Genomic DNA, 19,785 nt, shown 5'->3' with positions numbered 1-19,785 from the left:
TATATATTATTGGAGCTTCAGTGGTTTCATTTATGTATATTATTTATTTCTCACACATAATTAATATGATACTGACTAAAACAAACAAGCAGGAAAAGATGGCTATATTATCATAAATAACTTCTTCAGACTGACACTTTAATTTTCTTTCAGCTTTCCATGCTATATGTATAAAGTGTAATTAATACTATCTATAGCAGCCAAAATAAAAGACATTTATAGTAAGAAGTTGAAGAGCCCAACTAAAGCAGACTCTGTCCTCCATCATGGTGACTTCAAATGAACAACAGAAATTTCATTAAGAGCTTTTGTTCACATGACAGAAATAAAATCAAAGGTCAGTAATAGGTGAAGCTCCATGATAAGTTGTTTAATTTGATGAGTTTTTTTTAAAGATGTTGAAAAATAACATTTTTTTATTGTGTAATTTGTTTTATTTTTATTGATTATTATTTTATTTAGAGTTTTTTTTTTCTCAGTTGATTTCATCTTTGGTTTTGGCTTGTGTTTTTCTGTCCTTCAGTGATTCTGCTTGTTCATCAACAATTCTCAATCCTCCTTTAATTAGACACTTAATTGTCTCATTAACTTCATCACTGTCTGAGTGTTCAGCCCTCTGTAGTGAGGACACTAGTGAGGATTTTGCTCTGGAATTTAAGGCTTAAGTGTGTTCGAATGAAAAATACAGACAATGGGATTTGTTTTTAACAGAAATATTCTGGAAACTGAATTTACGAATCTAAAATGTTGAAAACAGCAAATTACTGGCAACCACTGCTGCCAGTATTTTGACATACATTTAACAGATATTTTACACAATAAGAGTTTGCTAATTAACACTCTGGGTGTAAAAATTTTAACACTTTCAAAAGTGTTATTTTAACACTTATAGTGGTTCCCATATAAACACTGAGGGAGTGTTAATTTTAACTCTAAGGTTGTTAAATCTACCAAATCTAAAATTTGCAGTGTGAGATCGATAAAAAATACAGACTGTTGAATGTGTTTTTATCAGAAATATTCTGTAAACTGAATTTATGAATGTTAAAAACAGCAGATTACTGGCAACCACAGCTGCTGGTGTTTTTCCGTAAAATCTAAAAAAAAAAAAAAAAGAAAAACAGCAAAACGGTTTTTGTGTCACCATTGGGAAGGATAGTAGCGTCTCTGTTCAAGTCCAAGATGAACTGAGAGTATTTTATGTTATGCTGCATCTTCTTTTGTTTAAAAGTAACTGTGTAGTTACTATTTTTAGTCAAAATCTGTTCGCTAATTGCAATCACACATGCAAACATTATTGCATTTGAAGACTAAACATTTTTTGTGCACTAAGCTATGATTTTGTAAAATGAATAATGTATTAGTTCATGAAATATGGTTATTTTTTATAAATTTATACAGTTATATAAAATTTCCATGTTTTTCACAGAAAGATTCTGGCAACCACAGCTGCTGGTATTTTTTCGGAATTGTAACAGATATTTTACACAATAAGAGTTTGCTAATTAACACTCTCTTGGTGTTGACAATGTTAACACTTTTAAAAGTGTTATTTTTAACACTTATAGTGGTTCCCATATAAACTCTGAGGGAGTGTTAATTTTAACTCCAAGGTAGTTAAATCTACTATCTAAAATTTGCAGTGTGGTGCAGCGTGTTCAGCTCCCACACCAATACATGCTTACACACTCCAATTAGATATCAGATATCCCCTTTTTGTGTTTTATTCCCCTTTCGGCCTGGGCCTAGCTCCAGGCCGTTTTTACACCCCTATGTTAACTTTCAAGTTACTCCGGCCAGCCTCACACCTTCAGCAACCTGTTTAGAAAAGTCTGAAGTAAAGTTGTTAATTTGTCATATTCTAATCTCTACATAAGTAAGCTACTGCATGTCCAAGCTGCACCAGGTCCCCAAAACTGCAGTCCTGTAAACAATGCAAAAGTCATTAATTCCATTGTTTTGTTCCATAACAAACTAATGCCCCTCAACATGATTTTTATCCAATTCAGTTTGGTTTGTGCACAGAATTTTGCCAATTGTGTTTAAATTTGTATCAATTTTCTCTACTTTCCCTGTAATTATTAGTCTTACACCATCCCTAAATTCATGCTTCCGGCCCATTACTTGCTGCAATTTCAAATATTCATTATTTCAGTGTTTATCATTATCCAATCTAATTTTTACTCAACATCTATTTGTTTCTAAATCGTCTTTCATTAAACACTTCATCACTGTCTGACTGTCCTCTTTGCTTGCTGGCCACTCCTCTAGCCATTCACTATAGTTGTTAATCATGACTAGCAGATATATTTTTATACGCCTGTTCTCCCATATTTCTATAATCAATTATAACCTCACCCTCATTCTTCTCTTGCAGTTTCTGATATCTCTAAATATAATTAAAGTCTATAATTCATATTAGTCTTATTACAATGTGTTATACATTCACCAGTTTACAGTTATTTGAAATGGCTTATTTATTTAGTGATCTGACTTTTCCTAATATTGAGGCGTGTCATCTAATCACCTATAATTTTTACTTCCTTTAAATCTATTTCCATGGAAATGTCATAACACCTATTTCATTTTAATCAATTAGGTGTCTATTCTTTTTCTGAGAGTAAAATTTCATCAACATGCTTAATCAACACCACTCTCTCTGATAATTCAAAAATCAATCACTTTACATTTTTTCATCAGTATGACCATATTTCTGCATACACTATTAACCTCAGCTTTAAAATCTATTCTCCTTAATTGCTTCTAAATCATAAATTAAACACAATCTTCCTTTGTTTGTCGCTTTCTTGTAAAATTGTATTAAAATTAAATTAGTCACATCTATGTTTATAACTCAGATAAAATTTAGCTTAAATAAAATTTCTAAAACAGATTCCATATGACCTTGTCTAGGTGTTTCTCTTAATTGCTCAACGACATACTACCTCTTCACTACAATGGCTAAATTTATAAACCTCCATTTAAGTATTTCACTAATAATCAATCAGTTTGAATTTGACACTACTTTTGATAATTCATTTTCTCAACTATTTTTTACTTAGTTTCTTCTAATAATTTTTATGATTTTCTTTTAGCTACTAATTAGTTCTACATCATTTCGGTTCATCTAGTTGCCCATACAATCTTGATATACTTTTATAAGCTAACCAAAACTCACAAAATTTTCTTCTTTGTTTCTTTCAGCTGTATTTTGACTTCATCATTAAACTTCTTCACATGGTTACATGTGAAAGAAAATCTGTTTTCTTAAACTCTCTTATTATGTTTCAATTCTTTTATCAGATTAGAACTATTCATTTTTACCCAATCACGTGAGTTCAATTTTTCATGTTTCAATTTCTTCTTTACGCATAAATATTTTTTTCTGTTACCAACCTTTTCTAGTTTTTAATATCCCATCTTAATTTAGATGATTCAACATAATATTTTGATTTTAGTAAATCTTTACTTAAATAATCAATTCCATCAAAATTTATAATTCAAATGACTTCTTCAGTTACCAATAGTTGTTTCTTCTTCTTTAGTCACCACCATACATTGTACTTCCTCCTATATCCTGTTCATGCCCTGTATCAGTAAACCTATGAAAATTTGCAAACATAGTTAAATATCATTTCAACATTATACATTTAGAGATTCATTATATATTTTCCTTTAAGTCTTTTTCTTAGTTATTATTTTCATAACAAAACTTTAATAAATTCTGTCTCTTTCATATTACCAGTCATCATATGGTCTTAAATGGTTCCGTCCAAAGGGCATGTGCAGGATAAATTTTTTGAACAGCGGGGAGGGGGGGGGGGGGTGTTGTTGTTGCGCGCGTACTGAAGAGCGGTGTTGTCGCGCGCGTACTCAAGAGGGGTGTTTTCGCGCGCCTACAGAAGGGTTAGGGCTGGACCGAGGGTGTACCGCGTCGCGGGGGCACTTTTGATCATTTTGGAAGGGCACTTTCTATCCAAGACTAAAAAGGGCATGTGCACTGCACAGGTTGAGCCCTATGTGTGCACGTGCCTGCTTGACAGCACCCTGCCTCTTACTTTACCCACAAGTTCCTTTTTCTGAGTGTCTGATCTCCAGACAAAATTAGCAGTTCGCTGTGGTCCGGTTTGGAGGAGCCCACATTTCTGAGGCAGTCCACTGATCTTTCACAGTGCCCCTCAATACTCGGATGCTCTAGGCCTTTCAAGCATCACTGCTCCACTCCACAACCATCTCACTCAACACCTGCCTACCTGTACAAGTGCCCAGTCTTCCGCGACAAAATTCCTGGCTAGGTCGCTCCCGGTGGCCAACGAGAGTCTTACCCGTCTTTGGAATAATGTCTCATGGAGACCAGTTACTGCTCTTCTCCACTGCAACATCCTTCTCAGTTTTCCTTCAGAACTTGGTATCTCTGATGTTAGGGAAACATGCACTCAAGAACCATGTGAGCCATTGAAACCACATTCTAGAATTTACCAATGAGACAGGTTTTATTAAGTTTAAAATCAATTTGACCTCCAATAATAGTTTTAAGTAAAGTTTGACATCTTCCCTCCCATCCACTCAGCACTATGGTCTGCTTAGTCTGCAGGCAAAGCTGTAGGGCACTACGATGGTGGAGACTAAAAAACAAGACACAGTTGGGTTATTATTCATAAAACACAAATTATGACATGGCCTACCATGTGGTATAATTGTTCAACATTATTGCTATGTCTCATGGTTTATATTAGGCCTTGACCCCTCATGTTTGTTTAATATATATTTTTATATCTAAAATGCAATGTTTAATTATCAATTTCTTTCTTGGTGTTTATCATTTTAAATATAGAAAATTTGAACTCACTTCATCTTGTTCATCCACATCCACTAAGTGTCCATGATTTTTCTTTGACCCTAGATGATGGCCTAGATAGTCTTATGCAGCTGACTTTCATAGATGAAAACAGCCAGTGTAAGCCATAACAATTTTTTTTAAAAATCATTATTACTAATATTATAATTCTATTTAGTTTTTGCCCCTAAACTCAGTCTTGTCCTCTCACATTAAATCTCAGTTCCTCATAGTGTTACTTCCCCAAAGTGTAACAAGTCCAACTATTTTTCTAGTTTCTATCTCATCTGTTTAATGTCTCTGTCTTTCTCTCTCTCTATGTATATAATATTTTTCAAACATATTTCAATATATTTTAAACATATCTTCTTCTTTTTTCTATCAAACCATAACTTGGATTTCTTTAATTCTAAGCTTTTAAGTTTTTCTTATCCATATTTTTTATTTTCCTTACATATTTGCTCATTAACTCGTCAGTTGATGAATTTTAAACTGTCACATTTTCTTCTAATTTTTCTCTTCATCGACCAGAGACTTATGCCAATTTTATCTCTTTGCTGTTTAACAGCTCATCTCGAAGTCATTTTCCCCATTTTCCCTCAAATGTATTTATTCTAATGTTTCTTTAATAGCTGGTCTTTTTGTTGTATTTTAATTTCTCTTTATTTTTCCTATTAGTATTATTAATTTATTTGTTCTTATTGTTCTAGTCAACAACTACTGGTCTATTGTTTTAGTCATCCTTCTCTATTTAGTAAATTCATTTCTTTATTAATATATTCATTCGTATAGCTTCAAATTCCATTTCAACAAAAATAACTATATTAAGCATATTTCCCATTATTTCTTTCTTTCACTTGTCTTTTTTATACCGCATTGTAATAGATCTGTTTATTTTGTAACTTATACTGAATCCCTAATTATTATATCAAAGTCTATCCTTATTTAATCAAAACAATTTTATATACTCTTTTAATATAATTTACTCCTTCTGCCCCTACTTCAACTGCTTCTTCCTCATGAAGAGGAGTGGCTCCTTTTTTCTGACTTCCTTTTTGTTGTCAATCTGTCTAAGATTGTCTGCCTGAGCACTTCCTCTTTTTTCTCCCCTCATCGGTCTTTCTACAGCCGTTCCAACAAATGCCAAAATCATGCCACATTACAAATTCCAACTAATTTTTCCATTTCTTACTGCCACAACATCCTTGTGGCCCCCTTTTGCTATGTTATTGACTTTGTAAAACTCCAATTCTCTGTTTCTCAAGATTGTAGCCAATTTTACTGTTCAATCATTGCTCCACTCATTTTCACATTTAAGCGTCTCATATATTGTTTCTCATTTCTTTTTCAAATAATTTTCCTTAGTTACAATCATTTACCACTTGTCCCATTGAATTTTTAATTTTGTCTGGGACATTTTCCATATTGCTCACATTCTTAATAGAATTCCTTATGCATTTTTCACACCTCCACTTCCTCAAATTTACAGAGTGTTTTTCACACACACTAATTAACTTCTGTATGTTGCATTTACTGCACATACACAATCAAAATATATATATATTTATCCTCCTCAAACAATCAAATTTTCACCTGCAAACTTTTTGCACTTTCCCAACTACTGAACTTTCCCAATTCTAAATGACATTTAATTGAATATCATATACGCGTATATACAGCCGACTAAATATCTGTACACTATGCTTATTTCAACTGTTAGTCACTAACGCAACAGACAAACATTTACATAAAATATAATGCGTGCTCTACACAAGTCTCAATTTCTTTTTATATTTACATTCGCCTTCCACAGTTGAATTTCCTGTGTCTGTCTAATCGACCACACCTTAACAGAGTTGACTTTTCTCTGTATTTTCTACAGCGTCACACCTTTTCAGTGAAGCAAATCATCCACTCAGTCACAACCTCGGCGACTAAACTGTCCCTATTTTTTAGACTATTTACAATCTGACCCTATAGCTGTCTTTAACGCTTGGACCTACTAAAACGTTGGGGCTTGCACCCGGACTGTTCGGGACCACCCGTCGGTTCGTCCGCTGGACTACCGCCCTTAGAGTCCAAAAAAAATTCAGGTGAATCGTCAAACACCTGTCCAGGTAAAATCCCAGTATTCAGTACTCAGTAGTCACCTGAACAATACACCCTAGGATGGTATTTTATTCAATTCCGTGTAAGAAGCACAGCCTTACACCAAACAAGCAAAAACAGTCAAAATGTATCAACTTATGTTCTGATCTACTTAGTGAAAACCATATGACGAAACCGTAATAATACCCGAAGCCGCAGTTCTCCTGGCTGCACCACACTCGCAGTTCTCCTGGCTGCACCACACTTCTAAGCAATTCTAAACAACCCTAATATTTACAAACCGGTTAACACTTAAAGCAAATATACATTTAAACTCATCGAATTATTCAAATGCTTTACCTTTAACTACATCAATCCTACATATCACATGACATCATTTAATTTAGATTAGGCCAATTGCAGAAATTCGATTTAACAGGTTTTCTGCTTACCTTATTTTTTTGGCGCCGATGATGTCAATGCAATACGACAGATCAATAACTTCCTCTCCCCCTTTTCCACATCGGAGGTCACCAAATTGTTGGAATATCTACATCTATTCCATGCAAGTTCAATAAGAAAAGGTCTGGAGAGGGTTTTCTTCAATGCCAAAAATATTAGTAATTTATTAGATACAAATGAATAATTCGATGACAGAGCTCTGGGTTACGTTACCCCAATGCAATACAAGAATTACATTCAGGAGGTTCGCAACTGACTTACATTTCCTGACTCCAGTATATATATACACAACTGATCTTAACAGGTGGAGTTTTGGTTTAACGTCACTTATCAGTCATTCTGCAGTCCCTTGGCTCTTTGCAACCCCTGGACATTACTTCCTCTTTCTGTAACCTTTCTCTGCATACCAGAACTGAACAATTACGTACATCTTTAATATATTTCACAACTTCTACAAGCATCAGGACAACTTGTGACATGTCTAGACTATAGTTCTGGAACAAAGGCCCCCACCCTCAATTTATTCTTATTCTGCTTTTCCACTTGTCAGCAGTTCTTCTAAAAAGTATGCAGCACAGTAAAAAAGAGGAAGTTTGTCTGGTCAAGATGTTTTATAATACAAAAGAGAAAGATTGATTAATCTGTTGTTAGTCTAAACATTTTTCTAATAAAAAATAATAAAACCAATAATAAAAATAAATTCCTTTTCTCCAACATGTGCCAACGCTGAAGTCGAGACAAAACAGAGGTATGACGTGTTTGACTATTTATAGGGGTTTGCTCTTGAGCTGATTGGATAATAGAATGATTGTGTGTGTGATGAATTAGCCTCGTCAAACACCAATCATGCTCCTACCGAAATTTGTTTATAAAACATCACTTATTCATTTCATTTTGTAAATGTGTTATTTTCGAGGCTGATCTCAAAAGTATAAATCATTTTAATAATAACCTTCAGCATGCGGTGGGACAGTTTGCTGCTGAGTGTGACATGGCAGGGAAAGAAACAGCTCCTCTAAGTCAGAATTTGACTGGAAAAAGGTGGCCATCTTGTTTGAAGGGGAGTCCTTTTTTATGAGGAATGGAATGTGAGATTAAAAGATGGACCGGTGCAGCGGCAGCAATAATGCAGTTGATGTGATTGTCTGTTGTGGTGAAGGAGCTGAGACGAGAGGTAATATTCTCAATTTACTGCTCAATCTACGTTCCTACTCTCACCTATGGTCCTCACTGAAAGGACAAAATCTCGGATACAACGGGACACATTTTACAAAGTGTTATGACCCGCCTGTTTGAGTCATTAAAGATAAAAGAGAGATGAGCCAACAAAATAGCCTGAACGCAAATTATTTATTATAAAATGTAACTCATAGAACAATTAATCAAAGCAACCAACAAATGTCTAGGGATGATAATGAAGATAAAGAACTTAGGATATAATCACAACAACACTTTAACTACATGATATAAATAATGCAAAACAAAACCATAAGGTTAAAGAGTCAATGAGATGGCAGGTCTTGACATGAGGACTTCCGAGTAGTCATAGCGTCCTGGGGTAGCTAACACAACAACTTTCATATACCCATTAATGAGTAATGCAGGCATCCAATCAGGATTTACCACAAACTCCAATCTGGAGTCCTTGGATCATCAAAGTGTCTTAATATTATACAACCTAATACCTGTCGCTTTGCCTAAATCATAAAATATTAATTAAGTTTGTGTTGTACTTAAAGTAAATGTAGTAAACTAGAAAGAATCTTGAACCTAAAAGTAAGGAAACTTTACTATTAAAAGATCCAACTCAGGACAATTGAATGGGCTTTCTAAACGAGGGGCCCCAGTATGCAGCAAACTAGCTGTCCTGGAGCTCCGCCTTTTTTAATGTGCGGTGTCTTTCCAGTGATTTGTTTCTCATTCATGGAGTCAGACAGAGAACATTATCCACAACAACACTAGCTACATGAATACACTGGAGAGTGGAGCACAGATGTATCCGCAGAGGTACTGTTTGCCAGATGTTTATGAAACTGTTCTTCTCTTAGGCGCCATCATTGTGTTTACAGTAAACTCGAGGAGCGCAACACATTTACAACCCCACCTACTGCAGTGTTGGAAAACAGTATACCGTCACTCAGCCTTTTTAAACATTATTTAGACATGAAACATCCTGTGTAATGAGAAAATGTTTTGCTGCATTCATGGCATGTGTGAAACTTTTTGTCCATGTGTTTCTTCGAATGAGCGAAACTCTGTAGGCACTGATCAGATCTGTACGGTTTCTCTCCAGTGTGAATCCTCTTTTGTGTTTTAGATGTGTTAACTGATTAAACCTCTTGTCACAGTTTGAACACTTGTATGGTCTCTCCAGTGTGAATCGTCTGGTGTGGTTTTAAATTTGGAGGTGTAATAAAAGTCTTCTCACACTCAAAGCACATATACTCTTTCACACCAGTGTGGATCTTTATGTGTTCATTAAGGTTTGCTGATCAGTTGAAACTCTTTCCACACTGAGTGCATGTGAATAGTTTCTCTCCAGTGTGGGTCTTCATGTGTTTTTTTCGACCTCACTGACTGGAGTGTTTTTGAAGCTGCTGCAAACGATCTGGATGAGCTCACAGAGACTATAACATCTTATATCATTTTCTGTAAAGACCGGTGCATTCCTCCCAGGACTCAACTCGCATACACCGACAAACCGTGGTTCACTGTAAAAGTTAGACAGCCACGTCAGGCCAAGGAGGTTGCATACAGGAATGGGGAGAGGGCCTTGTATAAGCAGGTCTAATACACACTGGAAAAGGAAATGAGTCGCAAAAAGGAACTATTCTGAGAAACTAAGGAGACAGTTCTCTTCCAGCGACTCAGTATCCGTGTGGAAAAGCTTAAAAAACATCACAAACTACAAGACACCATCCCCCAGTACTGTAGACAACAAATTACTTGCAAACAACCTGAATGAGTTTTACTGCTGGTTTAAGAAAAAACCCCATACTCACTCTAAACTGCTCTTCACACCACCATTAACACCTCCATCACCCACGCCTACCCCATACCTGCACTTCAGTTCAGTGAAGATTATGTGTGCCAGGTCTTCAGGAAACAAGAGGAAAGAAGCACCAGGTCCAGATTTTATTACACCAGCCTGTTTAAAATCCTGTGCTGACCAACTGGTCCCCATCTTCACCCTGATCTTCAACAGAGATCACTTGAACTGTGTGATGTGCTCTCCTGCCTCAAACGCTACCCCATCATCCCCATCCCAAAGAAACCTAAACTTAGAGGACTAAATGTCTACAGACCGGTGGCGCTGACATCGGTGGTCATAAAGTCTTTTGAAAAACTAGTGCTGGCCCACCTGGAGGACATCACTGAACCCTCACTGGACTCTCTTCAGTTTGACTACAGAGCAAACAGGTCTGTGAATGATGCAGTCAATATATGACTGCATTATGTTCTGCAACTCCTAGACAGGCCATGGCCTATGTGAGGATCTTGTTTGTTGACTTCAGCTCGGCTTTTAACTCTATCATTCCAAAACTTATCCTGCCCAAAATAACTCCGCTCTCTGTGCCCACCTCTGTCTGTCAGTGGATCAACAGTTCCCTAACGGGCAGGCAGTAGCTGGTGAAGCTTGGAAAATTCTCATCCAGTATCTGCACAATCAGCACTGGCACCCCCTAGAGGTGTGTTCTTTCCCCATTGCTCTTCTCCCTGTACACAAATGACTGCACTTCAAAGGACTCCTCTGTCAAACTCCTGAAGTACTTATCCAGAGCGAGCAAAAAGGGCTGCAAAAATTACTCTGGACCCCTCACACCCAGCACACTGCCTCTTTGAACTTTTAACATCTGGTTGACGATACAAAGCAATGCGCACCAGAACAGCCCAACCCAAAAACCGTTTCTTTCCTCAGGCAATCCATCTCACGAACACTTGATAATAATAATAACTGTGGAACCAACATCACTACTTGCTATACACTCACATTTACACTTTTTAACAACACACTTTACATGCCAATTTGCACATAACAGTTGCACATATAACGTTGTATATAGGAATATAGTAATAGTAATATAGCTCTACATACACTTGTCTATTTGAATATTTGCATTCACTACTTACTGTTTTTTTTATATTTATTTATTATCTGCTTATTGTCCTGTCTCTATAATTCTGTTGCACTGTAGAAGCTCTGTCACAAAAATAAATTCCTTGTATGTGCGAACATTCCTGGCAATAAAGCTCAGTCTGATTCTGATTAAGGTCTGAGAAGTTGCTGAAACTCATCCCACACCGAAGCTGCGGTCACATTAGAGTTTGAGCAAGCAAAACTCTGTTGTACAGCACTGCAAAAAGGGACGGGATTAAACAAGATGATTAGACATTAAAAAAAGTGAGCGATTGGTCCATATTTTAAATTTCTGTCCAGAGAGGTCATGTTTTGGTCTTCAATTGGTCCTACACAGTCAGGTGATGTGATTTCGCAGGTCAGAGTTCACCAAGCTTGAACTTTGTAAGGCAGTGAACTGCAAAACTTGACGCACAAACTTGTATTTCCAGTCTGAAGCCTTCATGTTTGTATGAGAGGAAGTCTATGGGAGAAAAGTCCAGTGTGACCGCGGCTTAAGTGCAAGTGAATAGTTTCTCTCCAGTGTGGCTCTTCATTTGTAGATTAAGGGATGATGATTGGCTGAAACTCTTCGCACACTGAGTGCATGGGAGTTGTTTCTCTAGTGTGGATCCTCATGTGTTTATTAAGGGATGATGATTGGCTGAAACTCTTCCCACACTGACTGCATGTGAATGGTTTCTCTCCAGTGTGGACCCTCATGTGTTTATTAAGGTGTGATGAGCAGTCAAAACTCTTCCCACACTGAGTGCATGTGAATGGTTTCTCTCCAGTGTGGATCCTCATGTGTTGATTAAGGGATGATGAGTGGATGAATCTCTTCCCACACTGAGTGCAGGTGAAAGGTTTTTTTTCTCCAGTGTGGATCATCATGTGTAGATTAAGGGATGATGAGCGGATGAAACTCTTCCCACACTGAGAGCATGGAAATGGTTTCTCTCCAGTGTGAATCATCATGTGTAGATTAAAGAATGATGATTGGCTAAAACTCTTCCCACACTGAGTGCATATGAATGGTTTCTCTCTAGTGTGGATCCTCATGTGTTTTTTAAGGGATGATGATCGGCTGAATCTCTTCCCACATTGAGTGCATGTGAATGGTTTCTCTCCAGTGTGGATCCTCATGTGTTGATTAAGGGATGATGAGTTGATGAAACTCTTCCCACACTGAGTGCATGTGAATGGTTTCTCTCCAGGGTGGACCCTCATGTGTTTATTAAGGTGTGATGAGCAGTCAAAACTCTTCCCACACTGAGTGCATGAGAATGGTTTCTCTCCAGTGTGAATCATCATGTGTAGATTAAGGAATGATGATTGGCTGAAACTTTTCCCACACTGAGTGCATGTGAATGGTTTCTCTCTAGTGTGGTTCCTTATGTGTTTATTAAGGGATGATGATTGGCTGAAACTCTTCCCACACTGAGTGCATGTGAATGGTTTCTCTCCAGTGTGGACCCTCATGTGTTTATTAAGGTGTGATGAGCAGTCAAAACTCTTCCCACACTGAGTGCATGAGAATGGTTTTTCTCCAGTGTGGATCCTCATGTGTTGATTAAGGGATGATGAGTGGATGAAACTCTTCCCACACTGAGTGCATGTGAATGGTTTCTCTCCAGTGTGAATCATCATGTGTAGATTAAGGTTTGATGATTGGCTGAAACTCTTCCCACACTGAGGGCATGTGAATGGTTTCTCTCCAGTGTGAATCATCATGTGTAGATTAAGGTTTGATGATTGGCTGAAACTCTTCCCACACTGAGGGCATGTGAATGTTTTCTCTCCAGTGTGGATCCTCATGTGAATCTTAAGATCGTCTTTTCTTCCAAAACTCTTTCCACACTGAGTGCAGGTGAAACAATTCTTGTCCCTCCTTTTTAAAATAACTTCAGTCTGTAAATGATTTTTTTCCTCAATTTTGACATGATGTTTCTCCTCTTTACTCCCCTCATTCTCTTCAATTAGGTCTGAAATAAATAAAACATGTTTTCATTAAGTCTTAAAACTCTCATCAAAAGCTGAAAAGTGAAAAAACACTGGAAACATTGGCTACACACACTGTAATTTTGATGCACATTAAATGTAAAATAAATCAGATCATATTTTGTTTGGTCCATTAACATGTACACATTTAAGCAGATTCAATTCAATTCATCTTTATTTATCTCGTGCTTTTACAATGTAAACTGTGTCAAAGCCGCTTAACATAGAAGTTATGGTAAATTGAAAGTGTCCTGTTTTCAGCGTTTCTTACATAATTGATCACAAAAGTAATTTTGGTCATTGTAGTAAAGTTCGTTGTTGTGTGGGAAGAAGAAGACAGGGTCGGTGATATCAGGTGTAACCCAGGTTACTAGTGGGTAGTATACAGCAATAGAGCAAATAGAAAGATAAGGAAAAAACATTGGCAGAATACTCGATTAAATAATATACATTAAAATTATTTACTTATATAAATAATTTATAATAGAGTATTATACAGCATTCAAGGGAATAGTGCTTTAGAATGACATCATCGTGCCTTACACTATAGCAGCAGATCAGCTTTCCAAACAATAACAAATCTCGCTTGTCTGTTAGCTTGTGTTTACCGTTGCTATGGTGATTCAGTGTTCGCAAGGGAAAGCAGAGATGTAAGTTGTTATATTAATAACAGCAGAAAACTATTAGATTTACATCTTTTAATGTTTTAATGCGTATTAACTGTAAAAATTGACTATTAATAAGATGCTGACATTATTTCAATCATATATTTTTAATGAAGGATTGAGAGAAGAAAAAAAACAAGATTTGTCTCTGAGAGTGAAATCTGCACACGAGTGCCACCTGGAGTTTTCCTATTTGTTTCGTTTTGATTTTGAATGATTTCCTTGGTGAGTTCATGTTTTATTTAATTATTATTGTATTCATTATAACATGATTTAAACTAGTGTCGAAAAATGTGTTTCATTAATTAACCATTTGTTTGGTCTAGTAAAAACAAAGTATTATACAGAGTATTATACAAGTGATTGTGTAAAGTTTAAGTAAAATAGTAAAATGCTGTCATTTGTAAAAAGAAAATGCCAAATAGGAGAGAGAAATAGGAAAAACACAGAAATTCAGCAGAGAGAAGCATATACATGGTTATTTACTGTTGCTGTTTATTTAGAAATGTGTTTAGCTGAGATAATGCATACACTGTAAAATGCTAATGGTTTCTTTGGCCTTGTGTTTTCAAGGCCAGGTTTTTTTTTTTTGTTTGGTTTTGTTCGTTTGTGCATCTTCTTCTGGTTTTTCATCGGTGAGATGTTCTATTGACGTCAGTTGCTGGATGTGATCTGCTCTGGATTCGAATTAATTGAAGTTTGAACTCTTTTCTGGATTTGGATTGTCTCAACTTCCATCGGCGTGTCTAATTGTGGAGTTGGACTGGCGAGCCTCCCATTGAGTGGATTCTTTGGATACACCTGTTGAAAAGATACAAAGTAAAACCTATTCAGCGTCATGGTAGGAGTGTAAATTTACAACACACTCACAAGTGCAACATCCTGGATCTCTGGAACTGAATTTGCAACCTAGTTGTTTTGCAAAAGAATCTTTTTGAAAGTTTATCACCTTTACTGGACTTTTGGAACATTTTGAAATGTTTTAACTGAATGTTTTATTTTCATTTTTATTTTATTTGTACATTGTTCATTTAGAGTGTTCATTCGTTGAAATTTTTGAATCTTTATAGAGAGAGGTTAACTGATTTAAGAAGGGAAATCTTGATTATATGTTAAATAATAATACAATTTTAATATTGTATTATTAACTTACACTTGCAAACCTTTAATATAGTACTGTTATTAGCATATTAATATTATATTATTGTTATAATAGTAACCAAAATATAATATTAGCCTTAACAATAGAAAAACAGAAAAACAACAATATTAACTTACCTTATTAGTGATATAGCCTGTGAAGAAAGAGAAGTGTTATTAGAGAGTGTAAATAAGATTGAGGTCATTAGATAAGTGTGAAAAAACCTAGAATTTGTTTTATTTATTTATTTTTATTTATTTATTTATTTTATATTTCTGTGAACATTTTACAATACAATCTTTTAATATTCTTACCTCTGTGTCCGAGTCCTTCACTGTTGTTGTATCTTCTCTCTCTTTGGAGGAATTTAGACTTCTGAGCATCTGGTCCATTGATTAAATCTTATAATACATTTGTCTACCGAGGGTTACATACCAAAAAGTGGCGAGAGCCAGCCAGGAGAGAGATTGCAACAACAGTGTATAATTACAGTATTCGAGTTCACTATAAATATTACAAATCGGAGAGAACTTTAACGTCATGGATATCATAGAAAAAGAGAATGTAAATATCTCAAAAGCAGTAATTGTGGGTGGAATGACACTGACTGAGGCAGACTCAGATTTAGAGTCATGGCTTTTAAGATATGGTAGTATTAACCGACATCTTCTCATTGATGACCCTGACTGTGAGTTTCATCGACATGCTATCATAGAGTTTACACATAACTCCGCGATGAAAACATTGATGCCTCTTTTGCCTTTAACTGTAGTTAGTATGTCAAACCCAAGTACCACTTTTATGGTACGTGCTTTAAGCTGCGTCTACCCCCATATTGCTAGTGATAGTGCTACTAATGGATATCTGGAGGAATTGCAAAACATTGCTAGTTTTAGTGGGAAATCCATTGAGGAAGTACTCCAAACAGAGTTACTGAAAATTAAATTTGGTCCTTCTCATGCTGAGTCACTACCTGTTTTGGATAAAAAGCTTGAATTTCCAAATGTAGCACGTTCTCAAATACTTGATCGTAGCACAGTCAGTTCACCAAATAGACTGCTGTCTCCAGTCATATCACAAAGTATGATTACTGAACAAACAGCTTTTCCTTCATCCAGAATTTCACCATTTCATGAAGTTGAATCAACAAATTCAAAAAACCTGCCCAAGGAAAACCTTAACCATAGAAGTACTAAACCCACAGTAACAGTGTCATCCCATCCAGCACTTACCATGGATATAATTGATCCTCCTAGCGTGCAAAAGGTAGTAGTTGAGCACATTGTCCGCACAAATGACACAGCTCATATGCACTATACCTCTTTTCGCCTCCGATCTTTCTCTGGAAAAATTCCTAGACCTGTTAATGAGCCAGACTTTGACACTTGGCGTGCCAGTGTTGATCTCCTACTGACAGATCCTTCTATATCTGACCTAAATCGAGCTAGAAAAATCATAGACAGTCTGCTTCCCCCTGCTGCAGATATTGTTAAACATGTCTCCCCTAACAGCTTACCTGCAGTATATCTGGAATTGCTGGAGTCTGTATATGGCTCTGTAGAAGATGGAGATGAGTTATTAGCCAGATTTATGAATAGCTTCCAAAACAATGGTGAAAAGCCTTCAATTTATCTGCACAGATTACAAGTTCTCTTAAGCACAGCTATTCGACGAGGTGGGATATTTGAAGAAGAGAGAAACCGATATCTTCTAAAGCAGTTTTGTCGCGGCTGTTGGGACAGTTCCCTCATTGCTGACCTTCAATTAGAAAGGAGAAAAGCCACTCCTCCATCATTTGCAGAATTAGTAGTTCTTATCCGTACAGAAGAAGATAAAAATGCCTCTAAAGAAGAAAGAATGAGAAAACATTTAGGGCTAAATAAACACTATCCTGCCCCCTCGAAATTCAGACTGTCAGCTCACCAGATATCTGCCCACCAAAGTGAAACGCAGGATGATCAAACTGACACATCTCTCGCAAAGCAAGTGTGTGAACTTCAAGCTCAAGTTGTTGCACTGCAAAAGCCTTTAAGCCAGAAAGAAAAGAAAAAAAATGCAAAACCAGATGAAGTGAGTGAGCTGAGAAATGTTGTCACTGAGTTACAGGCACAGATTACAGCCATGCAAACTACAGCCACTCCAAAAATTAAAAGTGATGTAGAAGCAACTGAAATTGCTGACTTAAAGAGACAGATTGCTGATTTAAAGGTTCAACTGTCTGCCCCTGATATGTATAGAAACCGCACCAGAAACTTGCTGCCTGAACCTAGAGCAACAGATTGTTACAGAGCTAGTAAACTACCTGAAAGTAGACCTCGTCCGGGGTATTGTTTTAGATGTGCGGAAGATGGTCATCTTGCCAGCAGCTGTAGTAATGCTCCTGACCCTACTAAAGTTGCTGAGAAAAAACGCAAGTTAAGGGAGCGACAAGCCCAGTGGGATACCCAACAAGTAGCAATCATGAATCCTTTAAACTGAGGACGGTCTCTGTAGAGGGGCATACAGAGACTAAAAGAAATAATAATTGCCCTGAGAAACGTAAACAATTGTTCAACCAAAATGCGTGTGACGCACCCCCTTTGAGAAATTTACCAAGAGGATTAGTGGGAGTGAAGTGTACTGCCCAAATAACTGTTGGTGATAAAAGAGTTTCCTGCCTTCTGGACACAGGGTCCCAAGTAACTACTGTTCCCTGGTCATTTTATCAAGAGAATTTATCAAATTGTCCACTTAAATCATTGGATAACTTGCTGGAAGTGGAAGGGGCAAATGGTCAAACAGTGCCTTATCTTGGATATGTGGAATTGACTCTTAAGTTTCCCAGAGAGTTCCTTGGAACAGAGACAGAAGTGCCCACTTTAGCCCTGGTAGTCCCAGATTTGATGAACACTCCCCAAGTTCTAATTGGCACAAATTCATTAGATGCTCTTTACAGTAACTATGTCCAACAATCTGCTTCCTTTCCTCAATCAAACTTCCATGGTTACCGTGCAGTACAAAAAGTTTTAGAAGCAAGATACAAACAAGCAAGTGCTGATGTAGTGGGCTGTATCAAATTCAAGGGACATGTTCCAGAGGTAGTACCTGCAGGATGTACAGTGGTTCTTGATGGACATGTTCTAGTTAATTATCCTCATGTAGGGAAATGTGTAGCTCTAGAGTCACCAACTTCACCCGCTTTACCTGGTGGTTTGCTAGTTGCCAGCTGTTTGCATTCCTTACCCAACAAAAGGAATCAACAGTTACCAGTTGTGTTACGGAATGAAACTCAGACCGACATTACCATCTATCCCAGAACTATAATTGCTGAATTGCGGGCAGTCCAAGAAGTAATAAAGAGTGGGCCAGTAAATTCCAGCACTGTCAATAAAGAACTTTCTGCTGGTTCCAATCTCAAATTTGACTTTGAAAATTCCCCATTGACACCTGAATGGAAGAAACGAATAATGGATCAATTAAATTCCATGCCTGAAGTCTTCGCCTTGCATGACTTAGATTATGGTCATACAAACAAAGTCACTCACCGAATAAAGCTTAATGATGAGACTCCTTTCAAACACAGACCTCGACCCATACATCCTCAGGACATTGATGCAGTACGAAAACATTTGCAAGACTTGTTAGCAGCTGGAATTATCCGAGAGTCAGAATCCCCCTTTGCCTCCCCCATAGTAGTTGTAAGAAAGAAAGACAATTCTGTACGTCTTTGCATTGACTTCAGAAAGCTTAACTCACAAACCATTAAAGATGCCTATGCCCTGCCAAATCTGGAAGAGGTCTTTTCAGCACTAACTGGTTCGAAATGGTTCTCTGTCCTTGACTTAAAATCAGGATATTATCAGATTGAGATGGAGGAAGCTGACAAAAGTAAAACTGCCTTTGTGTGTCCCTTAGGGTTCTGGGAGTTCAATAGGATGCCCCAAGGCATTACCAATGCCCCAAGTACGTTTCAAAGGCTGATGGAAAGATGCATGGGTGACTTGAATAGAAAAGAGGTGTTGGTCTTCATCGATGATCTGATCATTTTCTCTGAAAGTTTAGAAGAGCATGAATCAAGGCTGATGCACGTTTTGAAAAGGCTCAAAGAATATGGACTGAAGCTATCGCCTGAAAAGTGCAAGTTTTTCCAGACTTCTGTTCGATACCTTGGTCATATTGTATCAGAAAATGGAGTGGAGACTGATCCAGTGAAAATTGAGGCCCTAAAAACCTGGCCAAGACCAAGAAATCTCAAAGAATTAAGATCTTTTCTGGGATTTTCTGGATACTATAGGAGGTTCATTCAGGATTATTCCAAGATAATCAAACCCCTTAATGACCTCACAGTAGGGTATCCACCTCTTCAAAAACGTCACCTACAAGAGAACAAGAATAAGCAATACCTGGACCCCAAAAAGGAATTCGGAGACAGATGGAATCAGCCCTGTCAACAGGCCTTTGACATGATTATTGAGAAACTCACCTCTGCACCTGT

General features: G+C 37.0%; 2 protein-coding genes across 3 annotated transcripts; one reads left to right on the top strand and one right to left on the bottom strand.

Moving 5' to 3' along the window:
• Positions 1-8,720: 8,720 nt before the first annotated feature.
• Positions 8,721-13,896, bottom strand: LOC101886363 (uncharacterized). Of its 2 annotated transcripts, XM_073947687.1 has the most exons (2): positions 13,291-13,483; positions 8,721-13,206 (listed from the first exon to the last, which is right to left on the bottom strand). In XM_073947687.1, exons 1-2 carry the CDS (start codon positions 13,320-13,322, stop codon positions 12,069-12,071), a joined length of 1,170 nt encoding a protein of 389 aa, XP_073803788.1. In that variant the 5' UTR covers positions 13,323-13,483; the 3' UTR covers positions 8,721-12,068. The 2 variants fall into 2 exon arrangements, with proteins under 2 accessions (XP_073803788.1, XP_073803787.1); XM_073947686.1 differs by having other exon boundaries at positions 8,721-13,896.
• Positions 13,897-14,120: 224 nt separating this feature from the next.
• LOC137490325 (uncharacterized) lies at positions 14,121-17,789 on the top strand. The gene is made up of 3 exons (XM_073947519.1): positions 14,121-14,155; positions 14,287-14,395; positions 14,744-17,789. Exon 3 carries the CDS (start codon positions 15,852-15,854, stop codon positions 17,787-17,789), a length of 1,938 nt encoding a protein of 645 aa, XP_073803620.1. The 5' UTR covers positions 14,121-14,155; positions 14,287-14,395; positions 14,744-15,851.
• The last annotated feature ends 1,996 nt before the right edge of the window (positions 17,790-19,785 follow it).

This window comes from Danio rerio, chromosome 4 (genome assembly GCF_049306965.1).
Source record: "Danio rerio strain Tuebingen ecotype United States chromosome 4, GRCz12tu, whole genome shotgun sequence".
Taxonomy (NCBI): domain Eukaryota; kingdom Metazoa; phylum Chordata; class Actinopteri; order Cypriniformes; family Danionidae; genus Danio; species Danio rerio.
The sequence above is the reverse complement of the archived record's forward strand: the minus strand, read 5'-3'. Positions and strand labels throughout refer to the sequence as shown.